Consider the following 18,618-nt stretch of genomic DNA (forward strand, 5'->3'; position numbering starts at 1 on the left):
GCCACCCCGGCTCTATGCTGCTGAAGAAGAAGAAGAGAGGTATTTTGCCATTTTGTAAGTTGCTGTTCCGATAGTTGAAACTATAATTCTCAATGGTCTACCCTCCTTGTGTGTCTTTGGCAGTCCGTATACGCGTGGTGGGTTACAATTGAACATTTTCAACTGCCCTAAAGAAAATTAATCTTATCATTGACCGATGGCACAGTGAAGGCTACATTGAACCTTCTGAAAAAGGGCAGTTGAAAATGTTCAATTGTCCCCCACCGCGCGTATACGGACTGCCAAAGACACACAAGGAGGGTAGACCATTGAGAATTATAGTTTCAACTATCGGAACAGCAACTTACAAAATGGCAAAATACCTCTCTAACATTCTGAATAACACCGTAGGAAAAACGCCACATCATATTAACAACAGTTTTCAATTTGTAAAAAATATACGGGAACAAAACTTGCCACCGGATACCGTTCTGTTCTTTTTGGACGTAGTTTCTCTCTTCACAAATGTGCTTATGGACTTTGCACTAGAGTCTGTCGACCAACGATGGGATGAAATCGAGCAGCATACTCGCATTGAAAAGGGTAGTTTTATGGAAATGCTGAAAATCGTGTTAGGTTAAACATTTTTCCAGTACAACGGTGAATTTTTCCACCAAAAACTCGGAATGCCAATGGGCTCCCCTCTCTCCCGCGCAGTTGCAAACATCGTACTGGAGCGCATCGAACAGGCGGCGTTGGAAAAACTACAACAACGAGGAGTAACACCCAGTTTCTACATGCGCTACGTAGATGAATGCCTAATGGGCGCCAAAGTCGATCATGTACGGGAGATTCTTAATATTTTCAATAGTTTTCACCCGCGAATGCAATATACCGTCGAATTAGAAATTAATGGGCAGCTAAAATTCTTGGATACCACCTTACGTATACAGAACGACAAAATATCGACGGAATGGTTTCCAAAAGATCCAAGTACTAGATATTTAGATTTTAATTCTGTTAGGGCAGAAGCACCGGTTTTAGCCATAGCACCTGTTTTGGCCATACTTGTATTTACGTGTTAATTGATGAAATATATGGCTAATAATGCAACTTTAGATGAAACTAAATCAAATTTTTGATATTTTTCCATATAACGTATATGAAAACTAATACTAGAAAATTATTATTCTAGGAATATTGCAAAAATAAAAAAGGCCTCCCTTAATTTCCCACATAACCTATTGCCAGCATAGTACGAGAGGAACTTTCAGTACATAACATTTATTATCTAAAATTATTTATTTTTTGTTGGGTTTTTCCATATGGTGTAATGGATTATTTCTCAAACCATATCGATCATATGATAAACGTAAAGAAGTATATTTTATATAAAAAAGGATGTTTAGCCATAGGAGATCAAAAACTTTCGCTGTGCCGCTTTTGGCCATACGTCAAAGCAATTTCATATTTCATATGCCCGTTTTCGCCATATGTAAAATCTATTGATATTTAGTTCTGAAATGGTGATCGTGGAATTCCAAAATTTGTTCTTTTTTTACCGCTGGAAGACAGTGAGTCACTTAATTGATTAATTTATCAATAAATTTATTGACTATTTGATATACTTTGTTGAAGATTGTACACAAAATGATGGCTTCATCGAAAAACATTGCCTGTCCAATCAAAGGCGTACATTGAGGTGTACAATCAAAGTATCTTCAGAATACGCGACCCGTAAAAATACGGTATCTAAGGTCTACAATTTGATACCGTACGTGTGGCAAGAGGCAGAAAACCACAACACAGAGTACCGGAACGATACTGTCCAAGGAGGAGGAAAAAATTGTTTCCTGGCTTATTGAAATACTACGTAGCGATTTTATAATGCGGCATCATACGTAGTTATTCAATGTGAAAGATTTTCTTATCAAAAACAATCGTGATACTCCATAAAATATAATTTTTCATGTAATTTACATATTGTTCAAAATATTCACAACTTTTTCGATAACTTTTATTTACGTTGGACAGGAAATGGTTCTCGTCTTTCATGGTCTGTCATCAACAACTATCAATTTGGACTCCCGAAACTGTAACTTCAACCAGCGCCCGAGTTAGCGAAGCTATCATGGAAGCTTCCACGTGGATAAACTACGAAGGAATCATAATTAATTTGATAATTGTTTTGATTATACTCCTAGGATAGCGTTTCAGAAAAGAAATCGCTCAAGGTTTTCTCTCTACACTCTACATGGGGACTTGGTCAAAGATAACGGGGTTGGATGACCACTTATAATTTGAAAAGCCATGTAAATACTGGAATAAATTAAATAATATATATGGTTTTCTCAAAGGGAAGTTCAAGTTTTGCTTTCATATCTCGATAGGTTCTAATGTTCCTCGATTACATAAGAAAGTACTGTATCAGACTTAAAATAATGTTGAAATATAATCTATTTCTAGAACAGCATAATTTTTTTTGCTTAGTTTCGCTATAAGCGACGATTTCTGTAATTGAGATTAAGCAGCTCGAACAACAGTATGTTTAGAAAGGCTAATTATTTTTTTCCTTACGATACCTAGTGATCAATACTCAAAGAAAACTATGTTTGAAATTCAGATATCAAAAGGCTGTTACACACTTTTCAAACGTTTGAAGGTAATGCATCAGTATATTACGATATCTCACCAATCTGTCCTATGTAAAGCTGAAAGTTGAATGTCAATTTTTTGCAGTTGTGGTTTATGAAAAACGGTTTTGTTTAACATAACTCCGTCATGCCTCCCAGTTTGCCTCGAGGTATGATGCTGGGAGAGGCTGTTAGAGTTAAGAGGATCGCAGTAACTGGTCCTGCAATTGTCCTGCACTTTAACAGCTGGCTGCGAAGTCTGTCGTATAAAAACAGAAGGTCAAGTTTCGGTTGCGGAATGTAGCACCTGGGCTTTGCTTTTTAAATCGGATAAATTTGTTACACTGATTGCACCCGTAGCAAGCAAAAAATAAAGCAGAAGTTATTGAATCATCGGCTATGAAAATTATCCAAAAGATTTCCCATACTTGATTATATTGCTGCAAAAATGGATTTATAACTGAAAACTGCTTAAAGGATTAGAAATAATCTCAAATAAACTTAAGGATAAGGAAAAAAAGATTTTTATTATAACTTTTTTTTTCTCGAACAGCAATTTTTGCACTCTTGCACAAGAAAAGGTGCGACGAGAAAAGGTTAAAATTCCGGAAGCAATGCCAATCCGTTGCAATTTCATATTAAAAAAATAACTAATTCAGAAAAATTAGTTTGCGTGGTAGTTTAACTTGTGTTGCGATACTTTTTCAGCAGGGTGGCCAAAATAGGAACACAGAGTGGCGAATAGAAGAACATTATGGCCAAAATAGGAACCCAGCAGAGGTTTTTCAATCGACAATAATTAAAACAAAAAAGCATATTTTCATCAAATAAACTTATACATTATGAAGATTAAGATTGAAATTACCTGTTGAAGAGGTTAAAAATATTTAGTTTATTCGTTTTTTATAAAACGTGATCGATATCCTTAAAAGTTTGACAAACTATGGCCAAAACTGGTGCTTTTACCCTAGTCCTTTTTGTCATAAGAAAAACACGGTAGTCGCTTTGGTTGATAGGGCTTTACAGTTGACAGATGCCGAAATTAGACCGAAAACATTACAAACAATAAAAACAATGCTACATAAAAATCACTATCCCCGCTATTTCGAAGAAAAGGTAATAAAACAATGTACAATACGTTAGAAGTACCAAGCAAAGAAACAACTCAACAATTCGTGACAATTCCCTATGTTGCCGGTTTAAGTGAAAAGTTAGGCAGATATTTAAGACAATTTAAGATTAATGTTGCTTACAGACCAACCGACAAAGTAAAAAACGTATTATTTACAAAAACCAAAGACAAAATTATAAATGATAAAAACACAAACGTCGTTTATGAAGTAAATTGTGGTCAGTGTCAAAAGTCGTACATAGGAGAAACAAGCCAATTTTTACATAAACGAATGGAACAACATAAATATATCATCAAAGCAAAAACAGTTGGCGGTACAGGTTTAACCCAACACACCATTGAAACAGGTCATGTTTTTAAATTTGACGTAGCCAAAATCATAGAAAAAATAACTAAGCATAACACTAGACTAATAGCGGAAACATTTTACATTAATATTAAAGGTGAGAACAAGGTTGTGAATAGACAAGTAGATTCCGCAACGTTCAAAGCTGCATATGATCCTGTAATCAAAAAACTTGCGAGAAAGAGAAATAGAAAGTAAGACATAGTAAAGAGAAAGATAAACCAAGTAGAACCTAATGGACGAAAAAGTGTAAGTTAAGAATTTGTAATATGTTTTATGTTGTAAATGTGCCTAATATAGTGTTTTAGTGTCCGCAGATGATGAGCGAAGACCAGTAGTAGCTCGAAACGTCCGGACTAACCGGTAATTAAAAATCTTCATACTTATTTCGCCGAAAAACGTCGATTAAATCGAACAAACATTGCGGTGGCGGCGATTATCTGAAATCAACGGATTTAACTTTGTAATGCTTTAATTTTACAAGTTGGTGTCGGATTACCTACGAATGGCCGAATAGGCCGAAATAACAAATCGCATAATAAGGATCGCTAATGTTTTACTGTATTAGTGGTTTGTGTACACCGTGAAAAATTTTTCGAAGCGAAAAATAATTTGGAGATGCAAACAAACCGCGTATACGTATACGCGGCGAAGTGTGCGTGCGGTAAATGTCAGCAATATCTATATATCTAATGACCTAATCACGAATGGCCGAACGTTAAATTTGGCCGAAAATATTCACAGCCTTCAATCTGCACAAACGTTGGGTACATGCTCGCTACCGCTTGTTCGGACCTAACTAAGAGATAATCCTTACTAGTCAGTAAACCTAGGAACATACATGCAGCTAAATAGAAGTGGTTTCTACAGGGGGGCAGCCCACCCGCAGTGCCCAGCGCTTCCGACGGCGGGTCACCGGCGCAACTCACGGCCTGCGGCCGTCTCGCCCTGAATCATCTAGAAAACATTTGCTACTGACACGGTAAATAGGTCTTGCACCTTATTGCGCTTTTTGCACCATATTAGACTCCTGTGCAAAAATTTTCTAGATAGTGAACATTTTTACATACTCACCTCTCATTCATACTTGGACTTTGTAGCGCTTTGTACAGTTAGACTTGTACTGTTTTCATCTACTGTCAGACGATTTACAGTGTTTAACAAATGTAAACATTATCAACGTTATTTTTTCGAAACGATGATTCTACAATTGATGAAGGGACGGTAAGGGAAAGTAATGAAGAAGGATTTTTTGAGAATGGAGGGGAAGAGTGGAAAGGAAGGGGGGGGGGGGGTAATAGGTAGCTACGCTTAACAAGTTGTCGTTGTGACTCCTATCTTTTTGTCCAATGTTGGAAGGTGCATGGGTCGAACCAAGCTATAATCAAAGATTATAACCAGATTTGAACCCACAATACCTGCCAGGGTTCCGGTTATAATCTTTGATTATTGCTTGGTTCGACCTATGCCCTTCCTTTCCACTCTTCCCCACCATTCTCAAAAAATCCTTCTTCATTACTTTCCCTTACCGTCCCTTCATCAATTGTAGAATCATCGTTTCAAAAAAAATATTAATATATGCCTGACCGCATTTTCAAGGTCATGACTAAAATCACGAGTTTGCCAATTATCAACGTTGTTGATTGTCACCACAAATATTTAGTAGTATTATTAACTGTCATACGAATTATTTGGCAAAAGTCTAAGAATTCGTGCTATCATCAATATAATGATCGTTAAGCATTTGACACATTCCAGCGTCACGGGACGCTATCCCTACTATGCAGATCGGTTCCTGTTTCATCAAATCCCTGGTATTCTAGTGTAGAATAAAGTACTCTCTAAACAACTGTTTTAGAAGATATTTGCCAAAAAATTGGTGAAACAGGAAGCGATTCACACGGTAACAATGGGTACTAATTGTGTCCCGTAACGCTGGAATGTGTCATTTGCGCTTAGGGGAAGAAAGAAATTTCAATCATCTATACCCTCCCTATAGTAAATGGTTGTGTATTGGAGATGTCAATACCGGCAGAGGCAGAGAATCTTCATTCGGTAGTCACGGAAAAAAGAAGTACAAGTCTCAGCGGTTTATTAAATATGTGGCATAGGAAAACCCTTGTTCAAGAACTTTCAATAAGCGACTGAGATGATGACATCTATCATAAATTAATACTGAAAGTCCAGTTGATTTGGTTCATCTACCTTCTCGGTTTTTGAATTTATCCCATTGACTTTTATATAAAATAATAAAATTCTGCAAAATTTCATTATCGAAACTACCTTGATGCCTTTGGGAATATTGAGAAGTCATTTGATATTAAATCACGAATAGTGCGGTTAACCTTTGCAATTTTTCCGGTACAGCAATTCGAAAACAGCCATGACTGGTTCCAGTACTGCGACGATTTCTTCTTTCTTCATGAATTCCTCTTCGCTTAAGTAAAGCGTATGCTTGCTTCTTACATCACACAGAGACATTCGAAGCGATGCTTAGAGCCCGTAGAATTGGCTCAGCGCCCCCAACAGGCTATTCCAACTAATCAAAAAGTTATTCTCATTCCAGTTTTTACTAGCAACCGAACGAATTCCTATTCCGTGATGTGTTCTGACATTTCTGTAGAGTACTTTGAAGATTTTCTGAATTGCTTCACTGTATATCGAACATTTCCCAGCTAGAACTCGTATATCAAAGTACGAAACTTATCGTAAATATCTCCTAATAAATACGAAACCGTAACTAAAGCTGGATAAAGTGGGACCAAGTTGATTCTCTATCGTATATAACGATAATAAGTGACATACATACGTGTGTGTGTGTGTGTGTGTGTGTGTGTGTGTGTGTGTGTGTGTGTGTGTGTGTGTGTGTGTGTGTGTGTGTGTGTGTGTGTGTGTGTGTGTGTGTGTGTGTGTGTGTGTGTGTGTGTTTGTGTGTGTGTGTGTGTGTGTGTGTGTGTGTGTGTGTGTTTGTATGTGTGTGTGTGTGTGTGTGTGTGTGTGTGTGTGTGTGTGTGTGTGCGTTTTTTTTTGTTTTTTGCGTGAGGAAACGCTCTATGCCAGGCACACTAATGATGATGTGGCACAGTGTGGGACTCTAACCCACTAAAAACCTCACGGGCATCTGACCTTAACCCCCCTGGAACTACCGTTAAGTATTACTTCGGGGGGAGGTTGTGTCTGTACACTGCTCCGTGCACCTGTCAGGTGAGCCGATCCCGAGATGGCGACCGTCATAATGTCCACTCCTTCTCAGCCACCCTCTCAGGGTTCTGCCATCCGTGATGCTACTCATGCTCCTTCACCGTCCACTTTCCTTTTTCCTTTCACCTGTCGAGACGTGCACCGATGTAGGGACAGCGACCGTCTTGACTTCCGTCCCTTCACGGCCACCCTCGCAGGATTTCTTCCTATGGCGCGCATTTGTAGTTGCTCGAATAATCCCCGGCGATGGATTTATTCTACTCCGTCAGAGATTTCCCCGACGATGGAATATCTCCCGACACCGATACGCGAATCGACTTCCGCAGCTGCTTGCACTGTGTCCATCTCGCCGATGCCGGATCGCTGCTCGTTTCTCCATTCACGTTGCAGCTCCGACATAATTTGCGTCACTGCTACGCTAACGGCATTCCAAGTGGCCTCTTCTCGACACATTTCGGTGACGATATTCTCGGCGTAAAGAGTGGGCATCTCTCTCCGCGCTGCCTCGAATCTTGGACAGTCGAACACTACATGTTCTGGCGTTTCATCCACGTTTCTACACTCCGGACAGAGGGGTGACCTTGCATGTCCGAATCGATATAGGTACTGTCTAAAGCATCCGTGACCAGACAGAAACTGCGTCAGGTAAAAGTTGACTTCTCCATGCTTTCTTTTTACCCACGTCGAGAGATTCGATATTAGTCTGTGGGTCCATTCTACCATTCACGGCCGTGTCCCACTGTGACTGCCACTTGACCATTGACTCCACTCGCACCAGTTTCCTTATGCCTCTGGTTTCCTTCCGCCTATAGCACTCGCTGTCCTCCTCCAGAATTACGTCGATGGGAATCATCCCGGCGATAACGCATACTGCCTCCAACGAGATAGTCCTGTATGCACTTGCGACCCGCATTGCCATGAGTCTGAACGTACCGTTTAACTTCGCTCGATTCCGCTTAGTCTTTAATGCTGCAATCCAAGCTGGACCACCGTACCTAAGTATCGACATGGATACACTGGCCAGCAAGCGTCTTCTACTACTCCTTGGTCCTGAGTTGTTCGGCATTATCCTAGCAAGTGCATTAGTGGCCTTCGCCGCCTTCTCGCAATCGTAACCCAAGTAACAATTTCAATTTTAAGGTACACTTGAAGTGGTTTTCAGCATTTGCTCCTTAAAACCGATCATAAAACTTTTAATTCTACAAAACTGCGATAAAACGGCCATAAAACTCTTATAAAACTAGGGAGGCCCACACTATAGAAGGTTCTCAAGAATATTCCCAAAGATCCACTTAAAACTTATAATTTTTGTCGATGTATATTTATAGTCACTAGCAAGAGCCGCTTGAGACTAAAGTAAAAGCACAACAAGTGTTGACGATTTTATGGTTCTCTTATTAAAGAAGATTTGCAAGATATCATACATTTTTCACAGGCAGCATTATTGAAATTGACTAAGAGTTATAAGCGAAAAAAGTATTCACATATATAGCTTTACCAATATGGATATGAATGCAAATTGAAAATAAAAACGGTAATTAAAGCTGCTGCTTTGTTGCACACAAATGAGAAATTTTTAATGCCACGCTCAGTTTGTTGATGTTTTGTGACATGAAAGTTCGAAAATTTTAACGCGCCATTAATTTTTGCAAGATTATTGAATAATTTGATTAATAAAAATAATTAGATAATTTCACGAAGAAGCTGGTAGCTGTCAAATTTTAAACAAATCGTGGTAAGAAGCCGTTTCTATGTTCGAACATTTATTTGAAAAAGTCAAATCACTTATGGTATTGGAGTAGTAGAATCAATATATATAGAATGCCAGTGTCGCTGCAGTGCTCGTGGTAAACATCACACATTTGAAAATTACGTATTTACACTGTATGCGCATATGTGTGAGTGATCGATTCAAAACGGGAATCTGATTGTCAAACTAAAAAGGCAACCCAATAAAAAATCCTTCTGCTTTTCCGTAAATCACGTAGGATAAATCACCCGATTTGGTCGTTTTGGGGTATTTCGTCGGCAGGAAAATTTTCTATTGGGCAATTTGACAATGTAGTTCCCGTATCCAAGACACGAACCAGCAACATGTTTGCCACCAAAATATCCATGACACACCAGCGACACTGGCATTCTATATATATTGATTATACTATTGGAGTACACCATATTCATAAACGCCCATCTGCAACTGATTACCATTTCAAAAGCAGTTAAAACAGCCTTGTTCGCCATTTTTTCAATGGTTTTATCTGAACTCAGCATAAAGTACTAATTAAACTACTATTTCTTGCACAAGACAAAGAACATTTTTCCAAGAGGATGATAAGTTCATCTATACTTATTGTACTCTTGTAGAAGACAAGTTGTGCTTGTTTAAGAATTGTTTGAATAACTTAAGGTAAGCAAGTTTTTTGCTAGATGCCATTCTAGTATACACAAACAAAACGTCAACGATGTAACAAATTGTTTGTGCTGCAGATTCATATATTTCGAAAAAATGCGAAAAACTCTAGAGGTAACCGGCGCCGCCGGAAAGCACAATCGAACCAAATTTATTTAATTACATACAAAGCTACCACTGATGCATCATCACCGGCACCGAATAATACACGGGTCACTGGCACCGTCCTTCCTCAGCTAGTTGGTTCTGTACATTTTTATTGTTTTGTAATTTCTCTGATTGTACACATGAAAGAGTTTTCAAAGTATTGGCCAGGTTTACGCTAAACCTTCGCTCAAAAGATCCATATTTTTTCAAGTTTCTCCAGGTTCAGACACCCATTTTGACAGATTAGTTGTTTACGCCAGATTGTTCTTTCTTAAGAACATGATTTCTCTTTCAAGAATATACGGTTTTAAGAGAGTTTTATGGCAGTATTGTTGAGAAAAAACAATCTTGCAGAAGAATGTCTTAAATTTTCGCCAGAACTATTGTTAACCCTCTAGTGCCCAAATTTTTGATTTACTTGAAAAAATTTTAAAATGCTCATTTCGTGGCCAGAATAATGGAAAAAATATTCTTTAATTACTAAGTTCAGGAATAGTTTGATTATTTATAAAAATTCGTCCAGGTTGGGCACCTGGACGCAAAAAAGTTGCAAAATCAAATTTTTCGATTTTATTCGGGACATCGTTTTCAGAACATCTATAACAGTGCTAGTGTTTATGGAACTAATTATAATGAGCTTCAACTGAAATTTTTGACCATATGGCCGATTCCAGGTCCCGGACAAGTTCCTTCGAAATCCGTTCCGTGCTTGAATCAGAAAAGAAACCCTCCCCGGGCCTGGAACCGGTCATACGGCTTCTGTGAGACATGATGATCGCCAATTGCTATTTTGTAAAGTGCTGATGTTTTTTGATATGCGACACAACATAATTGACTGATGCTGAAATGTCCCTTTATGGGAACCGGTTCCGGATTTATAATATCCCCCCGGATTCGGATGGCACGCACCATGGCTCATAATTGCGGCAAAGTAAATGATATGTCCACAGTCGATGATATGATTACAAAAATCAACAGATTTTAAACAAGTTTTAAATATTTGGCAACTTTATCTAAAAAAGCCATGTCACGGTCGCCCAAGCAACTCCGGAATAACTCCGGGACCATATTACATATGGCTATTATCTATAAATATTATGAAAATAGAAAATATTTCCGGAAAAATTCCCAAATTTGGTAAAAAAATATTGAAAGATAAAAAAGTTACGGCCATTTTAGTGAATTTTGCAGTGCTAAAAATGAAGTAGACCCTAGAGGGGTTAATCGAAGCGTCTTGCGGAGGAAAACTAGACTTGACTTCCAGCTTGAATGTGTCATTGAATCTCTTTACCCGTAATATTGTCGGCGGTGACCAGAGATCCCAAATATATGAACTCATCAACCACTTCCAGTTCATCGTTGTCTATAGTGCCCGTGGGAAGCAAATCCTTCCAAACAGACACAGAAACAGTTGTATTTTCAAATTTGGCAATGAATTCAGCAGAATCACCACGATCTTGCCTATTGATGTCCTTATCAGTAAGCAGTTTGCTTTTGGGGATTCTATTACTCCGAATAGTTCCCAGTCGTATATTCCTCTCGTTCCTCTCGAGTGGAGATATAAAATCAATGGTAATGCCGTATAATAATAATCGAAAAATATGATTTTTAAAATCCGGCAAAATTTTAGAAAGGCGAATAACAATATTAGTAGCTGCTCGCAAGTCAGGATTGCATACACCATAATATGCTTTGAAACTGTAACCTTTGAAAAACCTTTAGAGTCTGATAGAACATGAAACTTAAATCCTCATATATATGACATGTTTGATAAATTGGGTTTTTCATTTTTGTAGTACACATTTGTTCACTATAATCTTTTATCGACTGGTAATTCATTCAATTTGTTCATTAACACAAACTTATTAAGCGGTGTAGATTAAAATTTGCGGTTTTAAAATGGTCTATGATAGATCCCATTTTGAATAATATTGTCTTGCTTATCAAGATTTTGTCGTTAAGCAGTAAAATTCGCCGGGTTTCAATGAATCTGTTTCTTGGTTATAGGGTTATGGTTTTTAAATACCATAAAATGCAAAAATGTTTTGTGATATAACTATAAAGCGTTATATTGCAGCTCGTCAAAAAGGCGCACTGAAAATTAGGTGATAAGTCCTGTAAATTCCCCTTCCATATTAATGCCACTGCATGCTTGTGTATTTTTCAAGGCATATAAAAGAAGCTAACAAGGCCTATAACAATAGTTTGAAGCTTAAACTCGAAAAAAATCAATAAATACAACGAAAGCAACACGTTGTCAAATTACCAAAAAAAGTTGACGTTAATGCCCAACCCCGCCAATTGGCGGGGTCAGTTCCTTGATAAAAATCGGGAAGTTCCTAAACTTTTTATTGCAAATTTCCTTTTTTACCATGAAGTACAACTTATCAGCTACTCACCAATAATTTTTTTGTTCATTTATTCCAAGAAATAAGCAATTTACAACAATTTGAATTTCACTCTGCAGAGCAAAATAATTTTTTTCTCAGTTTTCTGGCATTTTTCAAGTTTCGCACGAAATATCTGTTTCAAATTAACGTAATAAAACAAACAAACCACTCGAATAGTTAGATTAGACTATAATGAGAAGGTATGGGTGGATCTCAACATAAAACGAATAAGCATAGTAGATTTACAACGATTTCGCTGAAGCCCGCCAATTGGCAGGGTTGGGAACTAGAGGGTTAAGTTGTAAGGAATATCGTTTTTCAGCAGAAATCAAGTATCCTTTAAAACCGCTTAAAAGATGAATTACACTTATTGATAATGCAGTTTTATGGGTGTTTCTTCAAGTCCACTTCAGTTATACTTCAGAAATATTAATCAAATAAGATAAAATTCACTTCAGCAAAAACATTATAAAACCTGATAGACTTTGCAATGCTCTGATAAAACTACTATAAGAATTGAATAAGACCAATTTGCTATTGGATTGTTCCTTGGGAATCAACGTGGTTATTGAAGTTTAGTCGGTCGTCACACATTACTCCCAGGTATTTCAGCCTCCTTTGCGAGACTATGACATGATCTCCGACGGTAATTTGTGCCTGCTGCACTGCTTTACGGTTACTAACCACTAGTACTTCCGTCTTGTGGTGAGCCAGGTGGAGTTTTACTCCCTGCATCCAATGTGCTATCATGTCTATGGTTTCAGTGGCCAGCATTTCCACCTCTTCCAACGATTCACCTGTGACCGTTAGTACTACGTCGTCTGCAAAGCCGACAATCTTTAGGTAGCTTTAATGTCAACACGTCGTTGTACATTCCATTCCAAAGCGTTGGACCGAGGATGGAACCTTGAGGGACGCCCGCCGTGAAGGACTTTCGTCCAACTGATGTGTCGTACACTAGCACTCGATTCGGAAAGTAGCTCCTCAGAATTCTGCACAAATAGTCGGGGACCCTCATTCTGTGCAGCGCTACGGCGATTGCTTCCCAGCTGGCACTGTTGAAAGCGTTCTTAACGTCTATGGTTATCACGGCGCAGTATCGATCACCCCGCCGTTTCTGCATTAACGACTTCTCGGCCCTTTCGATTACTGTCCGGATAGCATCCACCGTGGACTTTCCTTTCCGGAAACCAAATTGCTTGTTGGACAATCCGCGCTCGCTCTCCGTGTATCTCGTCAATCTGTTGAGAATTACCCTTTCCAGGAGTTTTCCTAGCGTATCCAGCAGGCATATAGGCCTATACGAAGCAGGATCGCTCGGTGGTTTACCTGGTTTAGGTAGCAGCACCAGCTTCTGCGCCTTCCATCTGTCTGGGAAGTGGCTTTCGTCCAGGCATTTCTGCATGACCGACCTAAACATGTCCGGAAACGCCAAGATTGCCGTTTTCAAAGCAATGTTGGGGATTCCATCCATTCCGGGTGCTTTTCTCGTCTTCAATCCCTTTGCAACTATCACCAGTTTCTCATTGGTGATTATTCTTTCTGCGGCATTGCTATCCTCTTGCTCACGATAGGGTGTCGGGGGCCATGTCGTTGGGGCATGCTGCGGAAAGAGTCCCTCGATGATCATCTTCAGCTGTGTGTGTGTGTGTGTGTGTGTTTGTGTGTGTGTGTGTGTGTGTGTGTGTGTGTGTGTGTGTGTGTGTGTGTGTGTGTGTGTGTGTGTGTGTGTGTGTGTGTGTGTGTGTGTGTGTGTGTGTGTGTGTGTGTGTGTGTGTGTGTGTGTGTGTGTGTGTGTGTGTGTGTGTGTGTGTGTGTGTGTGTGTGTGTGTGTGTGTGTGTGTGTGTGTGTAACGCTTGACTTTAGGCGTATGTTTCTCGGAGATGGCTGAACCGATTCGTTTGCTATTACGCTTATTTGAAAGCTGTTATCACCTTGTAGATCACTATTGAATTGTTTTGCGGTCCGACAGTTTGTTCAAAAGTCATAAGCAAAAATGTAAAAATTACGTGACAGGATTTACTCCGGAACCGCCCAACCGATTTCAACAATTTTAGCATCAAATTAAAGCTCCTGCTACCGCCAATTTTTTGGGACAGTTTTATCGAAAACAATCAAGCGGTTCAAAATTTATGCTTAAAACTGTGCTTTTTTAAGGTGTCAATTACTCGAACGTTTCTCAGAGATGACCAACCCGATATATGCGCTATTACTCTCATTTGGTAGGTAATATAGCCTCATAGATCACTATTGATTTGTTTTTTGATTGGATGTTTAATCTGAAAGTCATGAGCAGTCGTGTGCGGCATAATAAAATTTACAATTATTTAGAACGATTTTAGCCAGATAATTAATCAGATTTCAATCAATTAGTATCAAACGAGAGGCCTTAACGCTGTGAACATATCTGCTAAATCTTATTAGAATTGGCCTTACCAGTCAAAAGTTATTTGAAAAATAACTGGGAAGTAAAACATGCCTCCAACATCTCTTTTACTGCAAACACACTCAAAATATCTTAAAATAGTCATTCGCGGTTTGAAATCAAATTTAAAATCTTAAGAAAAGCAAAATTAGTGAAGTGTTGCAAGTAACCCCATTTACTGGATAACTTGCAACACCCCTATTTTCGATTCATTCTACAGATTCATTTAGTTGGTATTTTTTTCTCATAATCATAAATCAAAAGTACTAATCACTATACAAGTTATGGCCACTTACACTTGGACCTAAACGGCACACTTCGAAAGTTATACCAAGTCAAAGTTCAAAAGTGTTGCAAGTATCCCCGGGTGACGGTAATTCAAAAACTAAACGAACTTGAGAAATTTTACACTCTTCCATAAAACAATAGTCAATAGCAAGACCACCAAAAACTATCAATAGTAACACTAGATGATTTAGGGCGAGACGGCCGCAGACCGCGAGTGTTGCCGGCGACCCGCCGTCGGAAGTACCGCCCACTGCGCAGGCAGTCCACGCAGAGATCACCTCTATCCTGGTTTATTTATTTTTATAGGTCTACTGACCTCCACTACTTTCCTTCAATTGGGTCCGAACGAGCGGTAGCGAGTAAGGAGAGGATTATCCCTGCGAAATGGTACTTTCCACGAAAAGATTTTCCGTGAAATGGTACATCCCGCGTTAGGTTTTTCGTGAAATGGTATTCCGCGAAACTCTATATTCCGCGTTATTGTCAACCGAGAAGTGGTGTTCCGCAAAATGGTATTCGGCGAAATGTTATATAATCATGGCAAATATTAAAAGGCTATTCGCTTTATTTTATCAGGCTAAGCAATGGGGAGTTATTTTCTACTTTACTGTGAGGAAAATTTATATTAAAACACCCAGGAACTACTCAGAAACTTGCAAAACTCGACATTGTGACAAAAGTCATCCGGGATTCACGATTTATTTACAACACAGTTTAATTTGTGGCAATACGAAGTTTGTCGGGTCACCTAGTTTCATATAAAATGAAAATCGTGAAAAATAGCCAAGGGCTGGTATGCTAAGAAGGGTAGTATAAACAATGTCAAGTCTACCTACCTGTATCAGAATTTTCGAACAATCCAGATTTCATAACTGTTTGCCTCTCTAAATATTTCTCGTCCAGTTGAAGATTGTTATTAGAAATAAGCCGCGTATGCGTGGAATAGGGTACTACTTCATTATCATTTGTATCATTTGCTAAAGTTCCTTCGATGCCAAGAAAACTTGACCGCTTATGGCATAGATCCTTTTTGATGCGTTTAATAGAGTTTAACCGCTTGAAGTCATCTTCGTTATCACTTTTATAACCTGCAACATGTTTTACATTATCTTGAACGATTTCAGATGGTGGTGGCGGTGGCGGTTTTTCTTTAGGAGGTTGCAGTTTATTGAGACATTTTATTAGAATTGAGTTATCACCAACGAACTCGCTATCCTCAGAAACAATATTGATTGGTTGTATTATGTCAACATTCTCATAAAGTGGAATGGGTTTCGTCTTTGGTACTTCATAGTATGGCTCTATGCACTTTGGCACCTGGTAGTAGGGCTCATCGGTGTAGGAAAGCTCCGGAGGTTGAGATTGATTTTCAGTATTTTTAATGTTCTGATAAATTGGTTCCTGTTTATTGCCACACATGGGTATTCCTTCAATGTTATCTATTTCTTGGAAAGCCATTTCTAGAGCGTCATCAAGTATCTAATTTGGTTGAAACATATTATGTAAATGTATTTAATCGAAAGAAAGAAGAGCATGCACAACATTTATACATCGTTTGTGTTATTATTAGTTAACCTATTAAAAAATCTAAACATGCAGTAAAAAAATCAATTGACAGTTGTCTTAAAATGTACAACCCATAACTACCTTTTAAAAATTAATGCAAAAGAATCTGTTTAATTATAACTATTGTGTTAGAAATATGGTGAATTTGTAGCCAAGAGGTGTATGTGAAAAGAGAGCGACCTATATAATAAGCATTGTCATTCTTAAAATGAATATCATCATTCTATCATCATTTAGGCGTATTAACCCATTATGTCCTAGTGTATTAAATTTCATACCCCGTTTTCAAAATCTATTCACTGCTGAATTTCAATAGTTAGCATCATTAATATACAACAGTGCAAAATTGTGATAAATGTTGGGAAAAAGTCGAAAAGTAGGTGGAAGAAATATTAGGAGTTTTCAAGTAGCGCTTGCTATATTGCGTATTTATACTGCCGCTATTCGCATTACACTGCCCATGGATGCATAGTCGTCGTAGCGACCAGCACCATGATTGTTGAGAAAACGCATTTTTATCGTGAAAAACGTTTAAAGCCATATAATCTTTGCTATAATCTTTTTCAATTGAATAATCTGTCAATTTAGTAGAGTTTATTAATCAAAACAGGACTGATGGGGTTTTATGATTCATTTCTCATTTATTGTGTTTAAAAAATGCGAACGCCAGTTTATGCGAATAAACACTGTTTTTTTGAACGATTATTCACATAACTTGGCGTAAAGCTACAAAAACAAATAGGTTGCAATGCTGATTGATTATGCGGAAAAATAACGTCAACCATTAGCATTACGTGAAACCAGAGCAGAGTAACTCAATTTTCCTAAATTTCTCTAATATTTTCGAACAAACATATGTTGTTTGAGTATTGGGCATGTGAACAACATAGTTAAGAGTGCGTGGGACCGAAAAAGTACATGTTGGTCATTTTGGTTTTTACGTCAACTATGCATCCATGGGCAGTACAGTTCCGGTTTCTACGGAGATGGAACCCTATTATCTTTTAAATGTATGAAAATGGCTGCATTTTGTGACGAAACATTACCTGAAGTGCGAAATATATATGTAAAACATATCACAAAAATCCGAAAAAAATAATTTCTTGTTTAAATCTGAGCATATGATATAACGGGTGACAACTAAAATTTTGGAATTTTTTTGAGGCCCCTATACTCAACAACAGACGAGCTCAGAGAGAAATAAGAGTATGTATGTGTTAGCTCTCTCTCTCTCCTCCTTTTGTGAATATTTTTTGTTTTGTTTATGCTTGCCCTTCTTCTTCTTCTTCTTCTTCAGCATAGATGCTTGCCCAGTTTTGCTAAAAATGGCATCGAAACAAGAAGCATTTCGGGAGCGCGTTCTACACTTCTACAAACTGCCACAGAAATCTCGGCAAAAAGTATACGGTACAACATTTAAAAAGCGAATATGTTACGGCTTCGACTGTTTATAATAACCTAAGATGCCCGCAAGCAAGCAAGGTAGTGGAAGATTAGCCAAAATTATGGACGCAGAAGGACATCGTTCTCTTTCTCGTTTCTTCAACAAGCCCTCTGGTTTGGCGATCAATTAAGATGCACTAGACGAATGTTTGAAGAAAATTTTGATCCCGTTTCTACAAAAACATCATACAGATGGACAATACGTATTTGGCCGGATAGAGCATCATCGCATTACACCAAAAAACACAATCGTTCCTGAATACCCACTCGATCCCATTTGTACCCAAAAATCACGACCCGAAAAATCTGTCTCAGATGCGTCCAATCGAAGATTTCTTCGGGATTTTGAGTGCCTTGGTGTACAAAAATAACTGGAGAGCCACGAATTGCAAACAGTTGGTTGGTAGAACCAAGAGATGCATTCGCAAAGTTGACATGACGGCGTACAACGCTCCTATACGGACATCAAACGGAAGCTTCGCCGAACAGCCGATTACGGACCGTTTTCAAATGTACACTAATTTTTTTTCTACAATGGATAATGTATCTTTAGTTTCGGTAAATCAGATCGTCTTCATGTATCTTTGTCTTTTTTTGACAGCTTGAAAAAAAAATTCCAAAATTTTAGTTATCACCCGTTATCATACCATATCTATG

General features: G+C 38.3%; 1 protein-coding gene across 5 annotated transcripts in view; it reads right to left on the reverse strand.

Moving 5' to 3' along the window:
* The window catches only part of LOC128743640 (uncharacterized), a 296,700-nt gene that overhangs the window by 103,287 nt on the left and 174,795 nt on the right, over positions 1–18,618 (reverse strand). For all 5 annotated transcript variants that reach the window (XM_053840254.1, XM_053840253.1, XM_053840256.1 and 2 more), the window contains one exon: positions 15,789–16,431. In XM_053840254.1, the coding sequence (XP_053696229.1) occupies positions 15,789–16,431 (643 nt within the window). The remainder of the gene's footprint in view (positions 1–15,788; positions 16,432–18,618) is intronic.

This window comes from Sabethes cyaneus, chromosome 3, assembly GCF_943734655.1.
Source record: "Sabethes cyaneus chromosome 3, idSabCyanKW18_F2, whole genome shotgun sequence".
Lineage (NCBI taxonomy): Eukaryota > Metazoa > Arthropoda > Insecta > Diptera > Culicidae > Sabethes > Sabethes cyaneus.